The sequence below is a fragment of the Dipodomys spectabilis genome, unplaced genomic scaffold, assembly GCF_019054845.1.
Source record: "Dipodomys spectabilis isolate Male_0828 unplaced genomic scaffold, ASM1905484v1 ptg000365l, whole genome shotgun sequence".
Classification (NCBI taxonomy): Eukaryota; Metazoa; Chordata; class Mammalia; order Rodentia; family Heteromyidae; genus Dipodomys; species Dipodomys spectabilis.
Window position 1 is genome coordinate 3,436,792 of NW_024871042.1, and position 19,529 is coordinate 3,456,320.

A 19,529-nucleotide genomic window follows, 5' to 3' on the forward strand; every position below is an offset into this window, starting at 1 on the left:
TTCATATTTGCTAGACATTTGTTTTTCTCTTTTAAATAATGCATGTAGCAGAATGCAATTGTTATGATTTCCATGCAGAAGAGCAAGATTGGATAGGTAGGAGAGAAGCTTCTAGAACCAGACTGCTGGCCAAAATCTTTGCTTTTAATCTTTTATCATCTGCGTGATCTTGGGCAAGCATTCAACCTCTCTGTACCTCAGTTTCCTTGCTCATAAAATGGGGGTGATAATAAGAACCCTATCTATCTAACAATAGCATAAAGACAAGCTTATGCATTCAAAACATATGAAAGAGTCCCTTGCACAAAATAAGTGCTCCATATGTGCTATTTATTACTATGTCAAAATAGTTATTATTACTATGTCAAAAATTTTAAACTAAAAAGCTTATGCATTATCTGCCAGGACTAGCTTTGAACTGTGATCCTCAAATCTCAACCTTCCACCCTAGAGCCCCAGATCCTACCTATAGATAAAACTCTATTTACAAAAAAACAACTCATGTTTCTCTGAAAAAAAGAAGCTCAATGCATTTACCATCAAGTATATATCCTTCTTCTATAGAAATGGGGGTTCATTACGTACTCTATTCTGGACATTGCCATTTTTTACTTAATAACATATCCAAGAATGAATTCCCTGTAGACTTTAGACCTCATTCTTGGCCAGAGGTGCAGATTTTTGCATCTTGTGAATGCACTATAGTTTACTTAACTCATCCCCAACTTAGTGATTCAGGTTGCTTCTAATTTTCACTATTATAATTATGGCTATGTGAATATATGTAAACATATATCTTTCATACATATGCAAATGTAGCCATAGGTTAGATAGACTGTCAGCAGTGAGAATCACTGGGTGAAATGCTCAGTTCACATTTCATCTTGATAGATGTTACTGAATTCAAAAAGATTGTACCAATTAGCACTCCACCCATGTATACAAAGTGCTGTGTCCCTTTATTCTAAAAGCCATATTTTAGATTTTAAGAAAGGGGAAGCAGCTCATTCAAGCCTCTTTTATAAGGCTGCTAATCTCGTTCACAGGAGCTCCACCCTTATGGCCTCTTAACCAAAGAGCTCACGTTTTTGTATATGCCAGTATGGGATTTAACTCAAGAGCTTGTGCTATCGCTTAGCTTTTTTGCTCAAAGCTAATGTTCTACCACTTGAGTCATACCTCCACTTGTTAGTTAATTAGAGATAGGAATCTCTTGGATTTGTCTGCCAGGACTGGCTTTGAACTGTGAACCTCAGATCTCAGCCTCCTGAGTAGCTAGGATTACAGGTCTGAGCCACTACTGCCCAGCTCTAGACCTTACTTCTTAATTACCAGTGCACTAAAAACTAGATTTCAACAGATGAATGAAAGGACACAAGTTTTCAGACCACAACACTAAGAAAAGCAATTATGTTAAGTCATAGTTATCAAAAGATTATAAATACAGGGGCTGGGAAGGTGGTTCTGTGGTAGAGTGCTTGCCTGGCATACTTGAGGCCCTGGGTTCAATTCCTCAGCACCACATAAGCAGAAAAACTGGGAATGGTGCTGTGACTCAAGGCACTAGCCTTGAGCTAAAGAGCTGAGGGACAGCATCCAGGCCCAGAGTTCAGGCCCCACAACCGACAAAAAAGAAAAATACACATTTGTGAAAAGGTAACCAGCCTCATTCTTTCCAATAGATTAAAAACAAAATCCCATGGAACATACTGAAAAGGTATCTCTGAATATCTGCTATCATAAGTATATAACAAAATATAATGGTGACAAGTTCACAGGGTACTGTAGTTTTTATTTCCTACTCATCATGGAAGAAAATGCTAGATGCTAGGTGATAGCTAATGGAAATACAGATGTAAATTTCTTTCTGCCTGGGTTTTGAAGCTGTCTTTTGTTGTTGTTGAGGCTTCTTTTTATTTGTGGTTTAAGATTAAATTTTAACAGTGTCAAATGAAAATAAAAGTGAAGCTGTCTTAGAGGCAACTCTGGCGAATTTATGACCAAGGAATGCTTCCCTCTCGATCTATTCCGTGGGTCAAGGCTCTGGTAGCTCACACCTGTAACCATATCTACTCAGGAAGCTGAGATCTAAGGATCGTGGTTCAAAGCAAGCCCAGACAGAAAAGCTTCCAATTAACCACAAAATCCCAGAATTGGAAGCATGGCTCAAGTGGTAGAGCACCCATCTTTGGTGAAAAATAAAGCTAAGAGGCAGCAGCCAGAGTCTGAGTTCAAGCCCCAGAATCGACACAAAAGAAACAAAAAAATATGCATGGGAACAGGCCTCAGACTAGCTTAGTAAAAGCTACACTAGCCATGGAAAGTATTAAGAGATGCCATAAAGGTAGGCAGGCAAAGAGCACTATCAAGAACCTTCCAATGGCTGCCTTAACTGTTACTCAGAGTGACTGCTCCCTTTCTTCTTCAACACAGTACCCCAAAATGTCTGGGGAGATATCTAAGAAAATAAGATAGTCAATATTCCTTTAGGGGGAAAAAATGGAAGGTTTTGTTAATTGAGAGTACTTTGCTAGGCATTAGGAAGTATTGTTGTTAGCAGTTCCTTTTATAATCAGTGCTTAAAACCTCCAATTCTGCTGGACGGTGGCAAGATAGAGTCAAAAGATAGCATTGCTCAGAGTTGGAAAAGATATGGCTGGAGATATGGTGATACCTGTGTCATCTAACTACTTATATTACATCTTTCCTCTAACCTGGAGAGTGCTCTAGTAACTAGAGAAGCTCCTAGACTTTCTAGACTCAAGAAAAGAATGAGAGAAATGCTCAACTCTACCATCTGAGAACACTGTGTTGATGGCAAAAAATAATAAACAACTCTAGAAACCTTAGGAGTATGGGGGGGGAAGATGTCCAACAATTTCTGACTATGCATTTTTCTGTAAATTTTTCAAGTGCTAGAGAAATGTTAAATTTCATTAAGTTTTATAGTCAGGCTTAATATAGACATAAATCCCCTTAATGTTGGTTTCAGTCAAAAGTGAGCTGAACATTATCGTTAAACCAGTGCATGCAAGAGAATTATTTGAGGAAAATCAAAATAGGCACAGTTGGGAACATTCAGCCATGGCCATATTAGATGCAAGTAGGCGCAATAGCAAAATTCTTGAAGCTCTAAGAGACTGGGCTATTTTGTTGTTCAGTTTCCATGCAGATGAGCTTTGTTCTGGGACAATATGGTTGCAGTTTGAGATTCTATCTAGGGAAGCTCATTTCTCTTTCATTAGCCCATGAGCACAGTGCAATTTCAGCTAATACTGTTATAGAGCTCCTAGCTGGGTTATTTGGTTAAATGCCCTGAGGGAAAGTAGCAATCCTGAATAAAGGGAAGCATGCCATGTACTTTCATGTTCTAAATTCCTATAGCTGTGCAATCGCAGTGGCAATTAATCACTCGACACATGATCTTAAAGACCGAGTATCTGACATGTTTTTTGAGTCTTCTATTATTTGATGTCTCACCAAAGACTTCTGATCTCTATGGTTTAATTTCTTTGAGAGATAAGCTTTTTATAGGATTATAAGCACAGAGGCCTAATTCTTGTCATGGTTCATAGACATTCTAGTATATTCATAGTGCTTTTGCATGAAATTGAAGAAGGCACTTCCTAGCAATGGGTGTAAAACAGCAATTCAAATCTGCCCATGGGGGCTGGGAAGGTGGTTCAGTGGTAGAGCGCTTGCCTTGCATGCATGAGGCCCTAGGTTCGATTCCTCAGCACCACATAAGCAAAAAGAAAAAAGCCGGAAGTGGCGCTGTGGCTCAAGTGGTAGAGTGCTAGGCTTGAGCTGTGCTGTGCCCAGAGTTCAGGCCCCACGACCAGACCCAAAAAACAACAACAACAACAAATCTGCCCATGTTCTATGCAGATGAATAAGCAGGCAGGGTGGGGGGTAGCCCCTCTGGGATGGCCAGTTGTTTTATAAGATTCCCCATCTTCGTGCACATCTCATAGGACCTGCCCGACTGCACATGGCAACCCTGATTGCAGAAACCACTTTCCCAGCTTTGTGGTCAGACCACAGAGTTTGACCCTCTGTGCTCTAACATTATCGGTTCCGTCACACCAGTGGTTGCCCACATCAGCGTATCCCAAGAGTCCCATATTGCTAGCATGTGAACACAGCATCACTTGTTGGAATGAGAGATAAACAAACCCCATGTGTGCCTATCTCACCGAAGTAGTCACCTGTGCACCATGGAGGGCTGTTTCCTGCAAATGCTGCTGCTCTGCCTAAGGTGATGTTCTGACCAGGACATTTGTATATGGAAGGATAGAAGAATGACAGGGTGGGTGGCCCCTCAGAGATGCCCTCCACCAATGATGGACTTCTTTCCAGTGAGCCTAACCGAAGTTTCTGACCAAGTCACTTATCTGATAATCCACCCTTGACTAGCATGAGACAGGAGAGGAGTAAGCATCTGACTGGCTTAAGTCTGATTCTTTTCAGCAGCCTCTACCCTCCTACATGAGACACATATATTCCAGAGCACACATATATTCCCAGGAAGGCACAATATTGGTACGATGTTGTGGCATGGGCCTTCAGAATGCATCCTGGGAATAAAAGTGGTCTAGAACATGCTCAGACATCTTCAAAGTCTTTCCAATAAATTTCAAGTAGTATGTATTTTTGGTTTTGCAGTTCTCAGCACAACTACTTAACTCTGATAGGTATTGCAGAAACAATTTAACTCTGCTATTGTACTGCCAGAGCAGCCACTGCAATTTGTAAACAAATGAATATGCTGTGTTCCAATAAAATTTCATTTACAAAAATACATAGTGAATAGACCCATGAGCCATATTTTGTGACTATTGCTATAAGTGGCCAAAGCAGCCAAAGAAAGAGAAGTAAAACAAGTGACAGAATGAGCTGGGTGTGGTGATGCCCACTTGTAACTCCAGCCCTGAGGAGCTGAAACAGGACGATCAAGGTTCTAGGCCATTGATACAGAGAGAGAGAAGGGGGAGGAGAAACAGGAGGCTGAGGAAGAAGGAGGAGGAAGAGGAAGAAGGAGGAGGAGTAGGTGGTGGAGGAGGAGGTGGAGGAGGAGGAGGAGGAGGAAGAGGAGGAGGGAGAGGAGGAAGAGATGGAGCAGAAGGAAAAGAAGGGAGAAGAGGAGGAGAAGAAGGCAGAGGAGGAGGAGGAGGGAGAGGAGGAGGAGAAGGGGGAGGAGGAGAAGAAGGGGGAGAAGGAGAAGGGGGAGAAGGAGAAGAGGGAGAAGGAGAAAAGGAGGAGGGGGAAGGGGAGATGGAGAAGAAGGGGGAGGAGGAGGAGGAGGAAAATTGTGGAGAACGAAAAAGAAGAGGAGGGGGAAATAAGGAGGGGAGGGGAGAAGATCAGAGAGAGAAGAGGAGGAGAGGAAAGGAGAAGAAAGGAGAGAAAAGAAGAAAGGAAAGAAGAGAAGAGAAGAGAAGGAGAATGCTTCCATGAATCCACCCATCCTTTCATTTTATCTTCACAGCGACTGTGTACTAACAGTTGTGTCATCAGTGTTTTAAAGATAAAGAAACTTTACAAGGCCAAAACAAATTAGATGCAAAACCAGGTCTATGTGATTTTAATGTCTCTCTCTTCCCTTCACCAAGAAAATGTCTGCACACAAGTGGGTCTTATGCAGCCCCCACAAGGAGGGCCTACTGGTCATAAAGGTTTCCACTCCATATTCATTATTCTACTGCGGGGTCCTCAGAAGCATCTCTGTGATGTGAAACCAATGGGGCATGGTTACCACAGTGTTCAGGAACTCAGTAAGACCAGCCCCTGCATCTGAAGTGTGCATTGGTCAGCCTGTGCCTTTTATGGCCACACAAACTAATCTCCAGGAATAACAAGACAGTGGGTTCTGTGACATTCAATTCTGCCCTTGCCTGGTTTTAGCATAGTATGTACACTGGCCATTCAGTGCAAGTGCCCCATGCAAACAATGGGCAAACTATTAAACTTTTTCCAGGAGTAAACATGGCCTGTCTTTCTGAGTATGTATTCTCATACTCAGAAATAAAGCCTTCAGATTATGAAATACCCAGAGATACTTTCTTTCTACCCTTGCACTCAACTTTCATAAGAAAAATAAATGAGCCATTATCAGAAGTTTCTTCTAGAAATAACTTCCAGGGAAGCCCTGAGGTCAGTTTGGATTCAGCCCAGTCTTCTCACTGTCTGTTGATGGTCCAAAGATAATTCAAGTTCTTAACGATGACTGAATCATCATGATCCTGAATCATAGTGGATTAAGCTACATTTGCTGAACAGCTAGTAATTTCTAAAACAAGAAAATAGGTCTATATTTTAAAAAGAAGTTATACAAGTCCGAACAACAGCAAGCATCTCATTTAGCCGAAGACAACCAGAACACTAAATTTGCCAAAACACCACCTACTCTTAAATGTCCACAGCAATGGCTGTCATAGAAAAGTCTAGCATAATTCAAGGCCAGTATAATTGACTCTTGTACACGAATAATTTTACAGGAGACAACATTGTAATTCAAATCAATGAATGATTGAGTCTGGCTATAAAAGCATAAACAGAACTTTTGAAAGAATTGCTCACCGTTCTCTCTTGCTAGAAACCATTTGAATTTTAGCCAGAAAACATACGCCCAACAAGAACAACTCTTTGCCTTCCTTAGTGTTTAGTGTAGCCTATGCCCCCCACCCCCGACCAAAGAATTAAGCATTAGTCATCAAATTCATTCTACAAACAACAAAATTACTCAGGTTCCAAAGTTTTCATCTGTTTCAACATTTAGAGCCAAATCTGACGCCCAGACAACACATGGTTTTACTTCTTGGTACAAAAATAGGCACAGAGTTTTCAAGGGTTCTAAGTTTCCAGTTTGGAGCTCAGAATTTTCCAACCCCTTCTTCTGACTCCCACCTGCCTCATAGCAAGTCATCTTCACCAAAGCCAGAAATAAGAGCCAAAGAGCGTTGATCAACCCAGAACCCAGCAGGAATTATGAGGCAGAAATAAGCCACAGTGGAATACTTTAAGAAACCAGTCACTTGGGCAATTATGCATAAGGTACAAGAATCCTGCATTTTTCCCTAATTGAACTATTCTCTATCTGCCAGCAGCCTTATTGCATTGATAGAAACTTGATCTTAATCAGCTCGGGGTTTTTTCCCCTGGCCTCCTATCTCTGGAATTGACTTTAAGCTTCCAAGGGCTAATACAGCATTAGGAGTGGGAGATGATGTAGAAGCTAGCTTTCCACCCTCTCTCTGCTCTGGCTTCTTCAAGAACCCATGCACATTGTCCCACCATCAATTCACAGAGATTCCCAAATCCTGGCTCCTCATTGTCTCAACCACCAGAACTTTCTAGGCCAGCTGATTCTCTCTTCATCAGTCTTAGCCTCCTACAGAATATTCTGCCACTGAGGGTCATGCAGAACCACTTCTGGTGTGTGGTTCCGGGATAATGCCATAAGCATGAACCCCAAACCTCTCCAATGTTTTCTTTTTTTTTAATTGTGAAAATACTATACAGAGGGGTTACAATTACATGGGCAAGATAATGAGTACATTTCTTATCAAGCATTGTAGCCTCCTCCTTTGTTTCCCCTTCCCATCCCTTCCCATCCTCCCCCGTCCCCCCCCTACTTAATTTTCCTCCCCCCCCCAACCAAAGTCGTAAAGTTCATTTTCAACATAATGACTTGTACATCTCATTGTTGCAATGGGTCCACCTGTATCCCTATTTAAACAATTTGTTTTTTCCCTTCCCCTCCACAAATTATACCGACATCAAATACAGTGAAAGCAGGGGTTATACTGTGGGGGAGGGACATACAAAGCAACAAAGAAATAATCTTATAAATGTGTTAGAAACAATCACATGAAAGAAAAAAACATTTGAATACGTATCTTAGGGTTCATTTCCCTAACAGCAACTTATCTGACCTTTCCTGCTTGACTCAGACATATACTAGTTATTGCAAATAAGGGAAACCATGGGACCTATGTTTCTTTGGGCCTGGCTTACTTCACTTAATATAATTTTTTCCAAGTCTTTCCATTTCCTAACAAATGGGGCAATGTCATTCTTTCTGATGGAGGCATAGAATTCCATTGTGTATATATACCACATTTTCTTGATCCATTCATTTACTGAGGAGCATCTGGGTTGGTTCCATATCTTAGCTATGGTAAATAATGCTGCAATAAACATAGTCGTGCTGGTAGTTTTAGTGTGGTCTTGTTTCTGAATATTTGGGTAAATGCCCAAAAGTGGGATTGCTGGGTCATGGGGGACCTCTATGTGGACTCTTTTGAGGAACCTCCATACTGCTTTCCAAAGTGGTTGAACAAGTTTACACTCCCACCAACAATGCAGTAAGGTTCCCTTCTGTCCACATCCCCTCCAGCATCTGTTGTTATTAGACTTCTTGATTATAGCCATTCTAACTGGAGTGAGGTGGTATCTCAATGTTGTTTTGATTTCCATTTCTTTTATGGCTAGGGATGTTGAGCATTTCTTCATGTGTCTATTGGCCATCCTTCTTTCCTCTTCAGAGAAGTTTCTCTTTAAGTCTTTAGCCCACTTATTTATTGGGCAGTTGTTTTTTTGAAGATTTGTTGTTGGGGGATTTAATTTTTTGAGTATATTTTAGACATGAGACCCTTGTCTGTTGTATGGCTAGTGAAGATCTTCTCCAATCTGTGGGCTTTCTATTGATCTTGCTAGCTATGTCCTTTGCCACGCAGAAGCTCTGCCTCTCCAATGTTTTCATTCTTACCTGTGCACACCCCACACAGCTCAGAAGAGATGCCACTCAGTGCTCCCTCTGACAGTGTCACAGTGGCTACTCATGTCACATTCCCTACCCAACCCAATCTACACCAGGCAATCCTAATCTCTTCTATAGAGAAATAAACCAGACTCAAAGTAACAGAGCATATATCAAAATAGTAGTCCTGGAGAGGGTTGAAATCCAAATATGTCAAGGAAAGTCACGGGAGAAATAAAAGCCAAATAGGTGGTCTCCCAGGAAAAAAATGTAATAGACCAGACATACAATTAAGTTTTTTAAGTGAATGAAAGTAATTTGGGATCTAAGTAGAAGAGGAAAGGCAGTAGGTACTTGTCGAGTGCAGACAGACTTCCAGTGTAGACTTTCTACAGGCCTGCTGTTGGGATGAAGACCTAGATTCTGAAATAGGATAAATAAAGAACTCCAGAAATGGAACCTAGAGGTTTTACTTTGTTGTTGTTGTTAATGTACTGCATAAAGTTATTTCTTTTTTCTTTCATTCTTTTTGTTTCTTCCTATGGCTTATCCCCTGTTGTCACTGTATTTGATTTTGGCAGCCTGTGTATTATGTATACATTCATCTGAATTAAGGAAGGGAAGAAGAACAATCAAATAGTGAGACAAAGGACAAAGGGTGAACCAATGCAATAATGACACTCACAAGACACTCTATTGGAAATGTACTTTATGCCTGGGGGTGGGGGAGGGATTTGGAGGAGGGAAAGTGGGAGAAAATAACGAAGGGGTAGCAATAAAAAAATAATAATAAAAAGAAGGGGTAGCAATGTTCAACAAGAAATGTACTCGCTACTTTATAGATGTAACTGTAACATCTCTGTACATTGCCTTGACAATAAAATTAAATTTTGAAAAAAAGACTCGGGGTGGGGGGAGACAAAATTTCAGAATGGCTCTGCTCATTTGTTTATTTAAATAAATTACTACTGAGTAGTCTTCATCCACACTGCTTCTGATCATAAATATTGTACAGTACCAATGTGGCAAGCACTCTCAAAAGAAAAAAAATGGAGGAATGAGATTATACTTGAATTTTATACTCCTCACCATCTACTGTAGGGTCTAAGCTTATAAGAGCTTACAATTGTCTGTTTATTTTTTAGCCATTTTCTTGATGCTTGTTTCTCCAGCTAGACTATAAATCTTACAAGGACAGAGATAGCACTATTGTACCTTACTCTTAGCAGTCTTGGATGTATGGTGAAATCTTTATATGTGTTGTGTAAATGAATGATGTCCATCATGGGTGATGTTAGGGAATTGGGCAGGGGTTTAACATCAATAAGATGAAAGGAAACAACATTAATTGTCAGACACAGCAGGAGCAGAAGTGAGACTTCTGCATAAGACAAAAAAAAAAAACCTCTAAAAAATATCTGACTTCGAAGAACTAGAACATGTTGCCCATTGGTTGAAGGAGCCATCAAGGAAATTTCCCATTCATTTTGGATTCTGAGGAAAGTTTGCTCACCTACAAGGGGTGCCAACAAATAAAGACAGACTTGGAAAACACAGAGCTTCCATTTACTAACCATTTGAAGACTTCAAACAAGAAAGGGGATAAAAGGAAGACAGAAAACTCTGAGAACATTCTAGATCTGTCCCAACTTTCCAAACATGTCATTGTACCACAACCCTCCAGTATAGCTCCAACAGTATAGCTCACCACACTGGTCCCTTAATGAGCCTCTGGCTTCATTGGCCTAATGAGATATCTTGTGTTTTTCAGAATGCCGAAGCAAGTTATGACTTCAGCAGCAATGACCCCTATCCATACCCTCGGTACACTGATGACTGGTTTAACAGGTAAGCCAAGCCTCATGAGCATTTGACAGTGGGCTTTAGGGTTTTGCTTTATTTTGTTTTGCTTAAGGGTTGAATATTACCATGAAAACCATCTCAGTGTTACATCCCATTATGTTGGAGTTTTCTTTCTACTTGGTGGCTATATGCTCTGAATGTGTGGGGATTTTTCTAATACTATAATGCTCCTCAAGAATTACCTTTTGAATATTTTGCTCTGTTGAACTAGCAATAAACTGCCTGTTAATCTATTAAAGATAGGATAAAACAGAAAGAAGAAATCTTTTGCTACAAGGAAATTTAAAAGAAAAAAAGAAAGACAGCACTCTGATTTTGCTTGAACTGTTAAAATCATTGCTGAGGAACTTTTTGCTTCATGGGCCTACATCTGGTGTGTTTTTGAAAAATGTTTCTGCTTATGACCTTACAATTACTCATGTAGTAAATGACAAAGAGTAAATATAGTTGGCAAGGGTTTGAGGCAATGTTGAGGATAAAGAGTGTGTGTGTGTGTGTGTGTGTGTGTGTGTGTGTGTGTGTGTGTGTGTGTGTGTGTGTGTGTGTGTATACACTAGTATGGGAGCTTGAACTTGGGGCTTCATGCTCTTGCTCAGCTTTTTTGCTAAAAAGACAAAGGCCACTACATAAGCCATATATCTACTTCCAGCTTTTTACTGTTTAATTGGGGATTTTTTTTTTAATCTCAGATTTTTCTGCCCAGACAGGCTTCACAACACAATCCTCGGATCTTAGCCTCTTGAGTAGCTAGGATTACAGGCATAAGCAACTGGCACCCATCCATGGGGAATAGAGTTTCAACCGTACAAAACTACCCAAATGGTCCACCCAAATGGATTTTTATCCTATTGTACTACTAAAGATATAAATGTGCTTTCTGTTTCAGTGAAGTAAATGTCTTGTTTTGATGGTTAACTGCACAAAGAAATATCAAGAAATTAAGATACAGAGCTTGTATACAGTCAGAATTTTCAATGTAATGTATGAAAATGGAACATAGTAAGCTGAAGGGATGGGTAGAGTTGGGATAGACGGAGGGGAGACTGATGGAAGTGATGACATTGATTGGGATGCATTGTATTCAAAAATTGACATGTTGAATTGAAACCCCTTTGCACAACTGCTTAATCTGGCAAACAGTTCTGCAGTGCTTTGATGTGTGTGTTCGGAGAATAAGAATTTATTTAAAATGTCTAAGAACTTTGGGAGTGAATTTAGTCCATTTCTTATAACCCTAGATCCTAATGTCTGTTTAACAAACTATCCACAGACACAGGGATATGAAGTTAACAAATAAATGTCACTACGGCAGGGGTTAGACGTAATTGGCAATAACAGGCTGGAACACTGTGTTGAGTAGGGCCAGCTTCAGCCCAAATGTTTGCCAGCTCTCTGCATGAATATCAGAAAAGAGAGAGGCAACATGTGTAACAACCACTTGCTATCTCTCTGGAAGTCTTAGGTACTAAATTAATTTTGATAGATTGGCCCAGGCACAAAAATATAACCAAGCAAAGTTTTTCCCAAACCCCATATTTCAAATCCAAGCACAATCTTCCTCAAATCAAGTCTTTTGTGAGATGATATGAGACTAGTCCTTTAAAAAAAAACTTAAGGCAATGTCTTCTCTCAAATATTTTCATTCACAAACTTTTTTTGAAAGTACCATTCTAAACCCCCTTAAAACCTGTAATTAGACCTAATTAGTGTTTCATGTAATAAAATCCATCATTGTCAGCAGTAACAAATCCCAAGGGTCCATTTACCCAGGGACATTGTGATAGTGACTCAGACAAGCATGACCCCCATGTCCTAGGAAGCCAATGATTCAAGACAGGGTGTCCATTTTGACCACTGAATGGTTTTCCCCAATTATCAGGTCATTTTCTAAGATCCCCATCCACCATGGCTTGTTACTACCAAGATTAGATGATGCCCTCCTTGACTCCTGTCCTCTCAAAACTGACAATGAAAGAATGATGTCAAAGTTCAAGCCTACAATGCTGGGAGAATCCTTAGTCCAAAATGTTGGCACCTGCTGGGCATAAGGAAGATTTAAATAACTTACCTTTCTCCTAAGAGGAGGGTATATTCTCTCAAAATTCCCACCAGGATGAAATGACATTATATTTTGTTTCTTCTTCTTTGTATCTATAGCTTGAGGTAGAAAGTTAGTGAATAAGTTGGGCTGTTGAGAAAACAATAATTGATAAAGCTGTAAGATGGGTGACATGGAACTCACTCTACTTTTGTATGACTTCAATGTTTCCTACATATACACGAGTCAGTTATCCATTGCTGTGACAGATTCCTGTCTGAGAAAGACAAAATAAGGACATTAAGATTTCTTTGGGATTACAATTTCAGAGGTGTAAGTCCATCATTATAGGGCTCCATTGCTTTAGGCTTGAGTCAAGGCAGGATATCAGGGTGGTAGGAGTGTGGAAGAGTAAAGCAGCTCACCTCAAAGAGGACCGGAAGCTGAGAGAGAAAGACAGAAGGCATCCAGGGAAAGGTCTAGCCCCAAGGACACTCTCTTGTGGAAATGTGAATGACTGTATGGGCACTCCAAGTGACTCATCTCCTCCAGCTAGGCTGTACTTCCCAACATCTCCAGGACCTCCAAGAATAGTGCCACCCACAATGCAATAAGAAGTTTACCCATGGGGCTGGGGAGGTGGCTCAGTGGTAGAGCACTTGCCTTGCATGCATGAGGCCCTGGGTTCGATTCCTCAGCACCACATAAGCAGTAAAAAAAAAAAAAAAAGCCAGAAGTGGCACTATGGCTCAAGTGGTAGAGCGCTAGCCTTGAGCTGAAGAGCTGAGGGACAGTGCCCAGGCCCACGACCAGATCCCCTCCCCCCCAAAAAAAGAAGTTTATCCAAAATGCATAGCATATTAAAAAATAGGCAAGAGTTCTATGCTACTCAGAAGACTACTAGTTTTAGTGTGCAAGCTTTTGGGGGGCTTGCAGGATCATATAAGGAAGAAACACATGCTCAATTCCCTACAGGTCAGAAGTGGTCAGCACTAACATAGCACACGGAGGAGAGCTAACACACATTGAACAGTTACTCTCTTTAAGGCCCTGATTCAAGGTTTTATATGTACTCATTCAATTAATTCTCATAATAATCTTCTAAACAGATATTAATAAAATCACCTCACTTTGGAAACCAAGGCACGGAGAGTTTAATTAATCTGTACAAGGTCCCATGGCCAATAAGTAGTAGAAACAGGTTTGCATGGGGACTATTGGCCCAGAATCTGAGAAGAGGTAATAAGTAGACTTGGAGGTGGGGCAAATATCCAAATTAGGCAATGATAGTGAGACAAAGATGGAGGAACAAGTTATATTTGGGAGGTGGCTTGGATAACTGGTATGGGAGTTGGAGACTGCAGAGAGTTGTATTCTAAAAAGGGTTCACGGAAGAGATGAGAGGAAAGATTTAAACAGGCTGCTAAGAAGAGAAGAGTTTACAGTTGGCTAAGAAGCCATAAGTGATTATTCTTTTCCCATTACATTCATGGAGCATCACTACCTGGAGGCCCCATGACCTTGAGCTCAGCATCTGCCTTTGTCCAATGCAGGATCTGCTACTGATCCTTCATGAGTCTCTCACCAACTCCACAGCCATAAAGCCATGCTGTGTTCTCCTCAGGTGTTCTTCCTAGACCTGGGCACTGCATCTTGCCCCTCATCCCTGTTCAGCATCTTGGGGGCCTTGAGCAATGCTCAGTTCCACATACACTGACATTCCAATAAAGACTGGCTGTTGCTTTACGAGAAAGGAGTTGTTGCTATTAATTATTCCAGCCACACTGCTTGCCACAAAGGCTTGTTAGAACACAGGAGTGATTGCTGCCTGGGCGTCCGCAGCAGCTCTCCATCATGGGGTCGCCATTTGCTGTGGGAAGTAGAAAATAAAACACACTACGAGAAACACCCTCAAGCAAACATGTAAAATGTTCCCCTTGGATGAGAAACCACGTTCAAAAGCATCCCATCCCTCCTGGGTTCTCCTGACGCTTTAAACCATTGCAGCACACTCTGTGCACTTATTTCCCTTCATGTCTACTTTTCATTTTCTTTTTAGCAATCAATCCTGGTGTTTGAACTCAGGGTTTCATGCAGGTGCTCTATCACTGAATCCGAACTCAGGGTTTCATGCAGGTGCTCTATCACTGAATCCACACATCCTGACCACCATGTACATTTCTTTAAGAACAGATCTAAAACTCTTAAGCCAGGCACTACTTATGAAAAAAGCAAAACTGCTTTTTGTAGCTATGTATATCAGAATGTCTTGACCAGTGCTTGATTGGATTTGGTAAGATTGTTCCTTTTAATAAGCAGAGCCAGTATATTTATTCCATGGTAAACTAGTTAATAATTACATGCAGTATTTCAGCTCCAGTTCCGAAACAGTTGAGAAATTTGCAAACAGAGTATGATTGTTGCCTAGCTCGCATTCAGAGGACTACATTTGACCAAACAAAGTAACAATGGTAATAACTCAAGTTATAAAAAGGGAGGAAAATGTTACAAATCTAATGAGCATCAATAATGTGCATAACAGATATAATTGATTTGCTGGGAGGCATCAGGATCTAACATCACATTTTTTTCCTGGCTGGCATTCAGTAAATATTGATTGACTGGGTGATAGATGGGTGACCTACCTTCTCAGTCATGCTGAGATGTTGAACAGCCTTGACATCTGTCCATTTTAGGTCTGCCTGCTACTCACAAGGTTTGTGGCCCACATTCTGTCAATAATCTTGCAGCCTGGCTCAGTGTTAAGTCAATGTTTGGTGATGCATTGCGGATCTGTATTCCATTACTGCACGGTTGTCCATAAAAATCTCTCTTGCATAGCATTTCTTTGACAGGCGTTCACCACTGAAATGTCATCCCTGCCATCAGTGATATTTATGAGGTTACAAAAGACACAGTACACTCTATCTATTAAGTCCTAAAAGAGTAAGAGAATATGGATTAGATGCAATTCCTGAATGCAAAAAGTTTCCCATAAATCCAGGAAGAGAGGAGACATTTATTACAACCAAAATGGAGGATGGAAGGATGGAAGCGCTCTCTCTCTCTCTCTCTCTCTCTCTCTCTCGTATATATATATACATATATATGCTGAAGACTATTTATCTCTATATGTGCTAATTTGGTTGATAGTGTTAGGTAAACCTTCAAGTAAACAAGATTTTCAGTGATTAGGCTTTTTTCCTTTATAAAAGCCATATTTTATTTTGAAGAACCTATGCACCAGGCAGTAGAAGAAGAACAAGGGAGAAAAATGGCTCTCTCTGGCTTCCTATTTTCACACTGATGTAAGAGATTTTCTATCCCAGTGACACTTAATGGTTTAGGAGGAGATGAACATCTTTTCTACAGGTCTTTATGGATTAATTCAGGAGTCACCTCCTGGATAATAAAATTCCAAGTGTTTTCAAAGACCTCATCTAACTTCTTTTCATGTGAGCACTGAGCTTGCCTCATAAGTCGATATTAGCTTAAAATTTGTTGCTTATAACTAACCCTCTCTACATCCAAGTCAGAGCAGAGTGAAATCCAATGGAGTATAATTTTGCTAGCTATTTCAAGCCACTGGAGAAATATCATGGTTTCTTTTTATTTCTAGTCCTCTACCTGAGATAGACAAATTTTTATTTAAATTGTTCTTTGGGCAAAAGGGAATACACATAATATAGATCTAAGAATTGTGGAAAAACATATAAAGACTATAAATAAATACCTGAATGTTGGTATAATCAACTCTGCTGAGATACGGGTTGTTATTGTGCTGTTGTTATCATCTTCAAGTAGCGATGATTCTTTTCTTTTTTATGTACATTTTTTATTGTAAAAATACTGTACAGAGGGGTTACAGTTACATGAGCAAGGTAATGATTCTTTTCTAAAGACAGCAAAATGGAGCAGATAGGATGGAGAAATGTAGTGTTGTGTGCGTTCTTCAGTATGAAACTAGTGATTCCTAACTTAGTTCTTTGTTCATAAAACGGTACAAACGCTGCTACTTTCAAAGTCTGAACTGGAGCTGAGAGGCATGGATGCAGATTGCATGTACACAGCCTGGCAGACAACAGACACTCTGTAAGTGGTACCAAATCCAAATTTGAGTGACAATGAAGGATCTTCCATAAGAGCTAAATCAAGCCAGGTGCCAGTGGCTCATGCCTGTAATTCTAGCTACTCAGAGGCTGAGATCTGAGGATCATGGTTCAAAGCCAGCCCGGACAGGAAAGTCCATGAGACTCTTATCTCCAATAAACCAATCGAAAACCGGAAATGGCGCTGTGACTCAAGCGGTAGAGGGCTCACCTTGAGCTGAAGAGCACAGAGACAGCGCCCAAGCCCAGAGTTCAAGCCCCACAACCAACCAAAAAACAAAAAAAAAAGAGCTAAATTATATACTCCAAAACTAGATACAAAGCAAGAGAGTCTATACCAAAGGAGTCCATGGAAGATCTGGTTGTTGATCCCATTACTTACCTAGACCTCCCTTCTCTCCTGCTCAGCACCAGGTTGAACCTCTTGACAAAAGTCAAGTGGTATGTTTCTCAATTGCTAATCAAAAGAGGACTTATTTCCAGTGATACCTTGTGTATGTAACACCCAAGGTGAGTCAACAGCCTAACGTAGGGTCTCGGAAAAATGGAAGGCCTACCTACTTCTGTAGAAAGCACCACAGGCTGGTCGACAAACTTTAGGCTTCCCGACAACAGCCACTTATCACTTGTCACTTATCCTAGCCTATCTGCCTAAGTATTCATTCAGTTCTGAACAATAGTCTCTTGAAACCCCCAAAACTCTTGCTTTGGGCATTAGCCAACAAACAAGGCTTATGCCAAAATAATTATCTAATCTACATTTGAGCTCCAATATATCTAACATTAAACTCTGTCTCCATTATATGTATGTGGAAGCTAGTTTTTAACTTATAAACTTACAAGTAAATACATTGGGTGGTATGCCAACATATACAAATGTATTACCTGAAATATAGTAGATTCAAGTGAGAATTCAATTAGTGTAATTTCTTAGAAAGGCAAAGTCAATGTAACTGTAGCCCTTCTGTACAGCATCTTTACTATAAAATAAAATTTTAGAAAAAGAAAGGCAAAGTCAAAGTTCAGCAAAATAAAACACCAGAAAGCAGATATTCAAAAGGGGTAGGGTGAGGTCAAGGGGAAAGGAGTGGACAAATGATGAGAGAGGAAAAATGCAGTCAAAAACCCAGTGTATAGCCTACAAAATTAAGAAGAGAGAGGGAAGGGATGGGTAGAGGAGGAATGAGTAAGAATGTTGAAAGGGATGACATTGATAAAGATACATTGTATTCATAAACTGCTTTGTTAAATGGCAACTCCTTTGTACAACTGCTTACCAATAATTTAAATAATATTTTTTAAAATCTCCAAAGGCATGGTTGAAAAAACTTTAGCTGGTATCATGGGACTTTGGCAAGAGTCTGTAAACCCAGGGAGACTGAAGGGTGAAGATGACTTCTTGTGAATGGATAGAGTTGCACACTATTATGCTGGTTAAACCTGTCTTCTCCGCAGTATCTCTATGAATCCAGAGCCTTGAAACTCCAGGATGGGGTCTAGCTGTGGGATTCAGAATTAAAGCACAATGAAACAGTCCCAGGATCAATAACCAGAGAAAGAGGAGCCCAAAGAAAGGGAAAGAAGAATGTGTATCTCTACCTCAAAATCTGAATTTAATTCCAACATATCTGCAAAGAGGCATACCCACCAAAATTTAAAACCAGGACAGGAATTCATTCCAGATGAAATTGGTAGTGTGGGGCAGTTGTGGAAAAGATGTGAGTTACGTAGAGTTAGCTCTAAGTGATAAGTGCAAAAATACACTATTGATTTACAAAGAAAAAATTAATATTGGGAGAAACACAAGCAAAAATAAAAATATGAGCTAGGCACTGGTGGCTCAAACCTGTAATCCTAGCTACCCAGAAGGCTGAGATCTGAGGATCATGATGTGAAGCCAAGAAGAGAAGAAAAGTCTATGAGACTCTTATCCCCAATTAATCACAGAAAAAGCTTGAGGCTCAAGCTTTTTTGCTCAAGCACTCGCCTTGAGCAAAAGGTGCTAGGGACAGCCCCCCAAGTCCAGAGTTCAAGCTCCAGGACTGGAAAAAAATAAAATATATGAAACAAAAATTAATTATTTGAAAAATATAATAAGTGAAATAGGAAATAAAATCATAATAAATGGGATAAAATCTAGCCTGGGTACTGTTGGAGAGATAATTATTGAATTGAAGATAATAGAGACTCTGTGTGTGTGTGTGTGTGTGTGTGTGTGTGTGTGTGTGTGTGTGTGTGTGTGTGAAAATACCGTATAGAGGGGTTACAATCACATGGGCAAGATAATGAGTACATTTCTTATCAAGCATTGGTGCCTCACCCTTCCCATCCCTTCCCATCTCCCCTCCCCACCCCACCAAAGTTGTAAAGTTTGTTTTTTGACATAACGACATGTACATCTCATTGTTGCAATGGGTCCACCTGTATCCCTATATAAATGATTTGTTTTTTCCCTTCCCCTCCACAAATTATACTGACATCAAATACAGTGAAAGCAGGGGTTATACCGTGGGGGAGCGACATACAAAGCAACAAAGAAATAATCTTATAACTATGTTAGAAACAATCACATTAAAGAAAAAACATTTGAATACTTATCTTGGGGTTCATTTCACCTAACATCAACTTATCTGACCTTTTCTGTTTGTCTCAGACATATACTAGTTATTGCAAATAAGGGCTAAAACCTATAGCAAACATTCTTCTTAACGGTGAAACTTTGATAGCATTCTCTAAGTCTGGAAAAGATAAGGGTGTG

The 19,529-nt window shown here is 40.2% G+C and overlaps 1 protein-coding gene across 2 annotated transcripts in view; it reads left to right on the forward strand.

Moving 5' to 3' along the window:
* The window catches only part of Pcsk2 (proprotein convertase subtilisin/kexin type 2), a 274,532-nt gene that overhangs the window by 216,525 nt on the left and 38,478 nt on the right, over positions 1 to 19,529 (forward strand). For both annotated transcript variants that reach the window (XM_042666500.1, XM_042666501.1), the window contains one exon: positions 10,533 to 10,609. In XM_042666500.1, the coding sequence (XP_042522434.1) occupies positions 10,533 to 10,609 (77 nt within the window). The remainder of the gene's footprint in view (positions 1 to 10,532; positions 10,610 to 19,529) is intronic.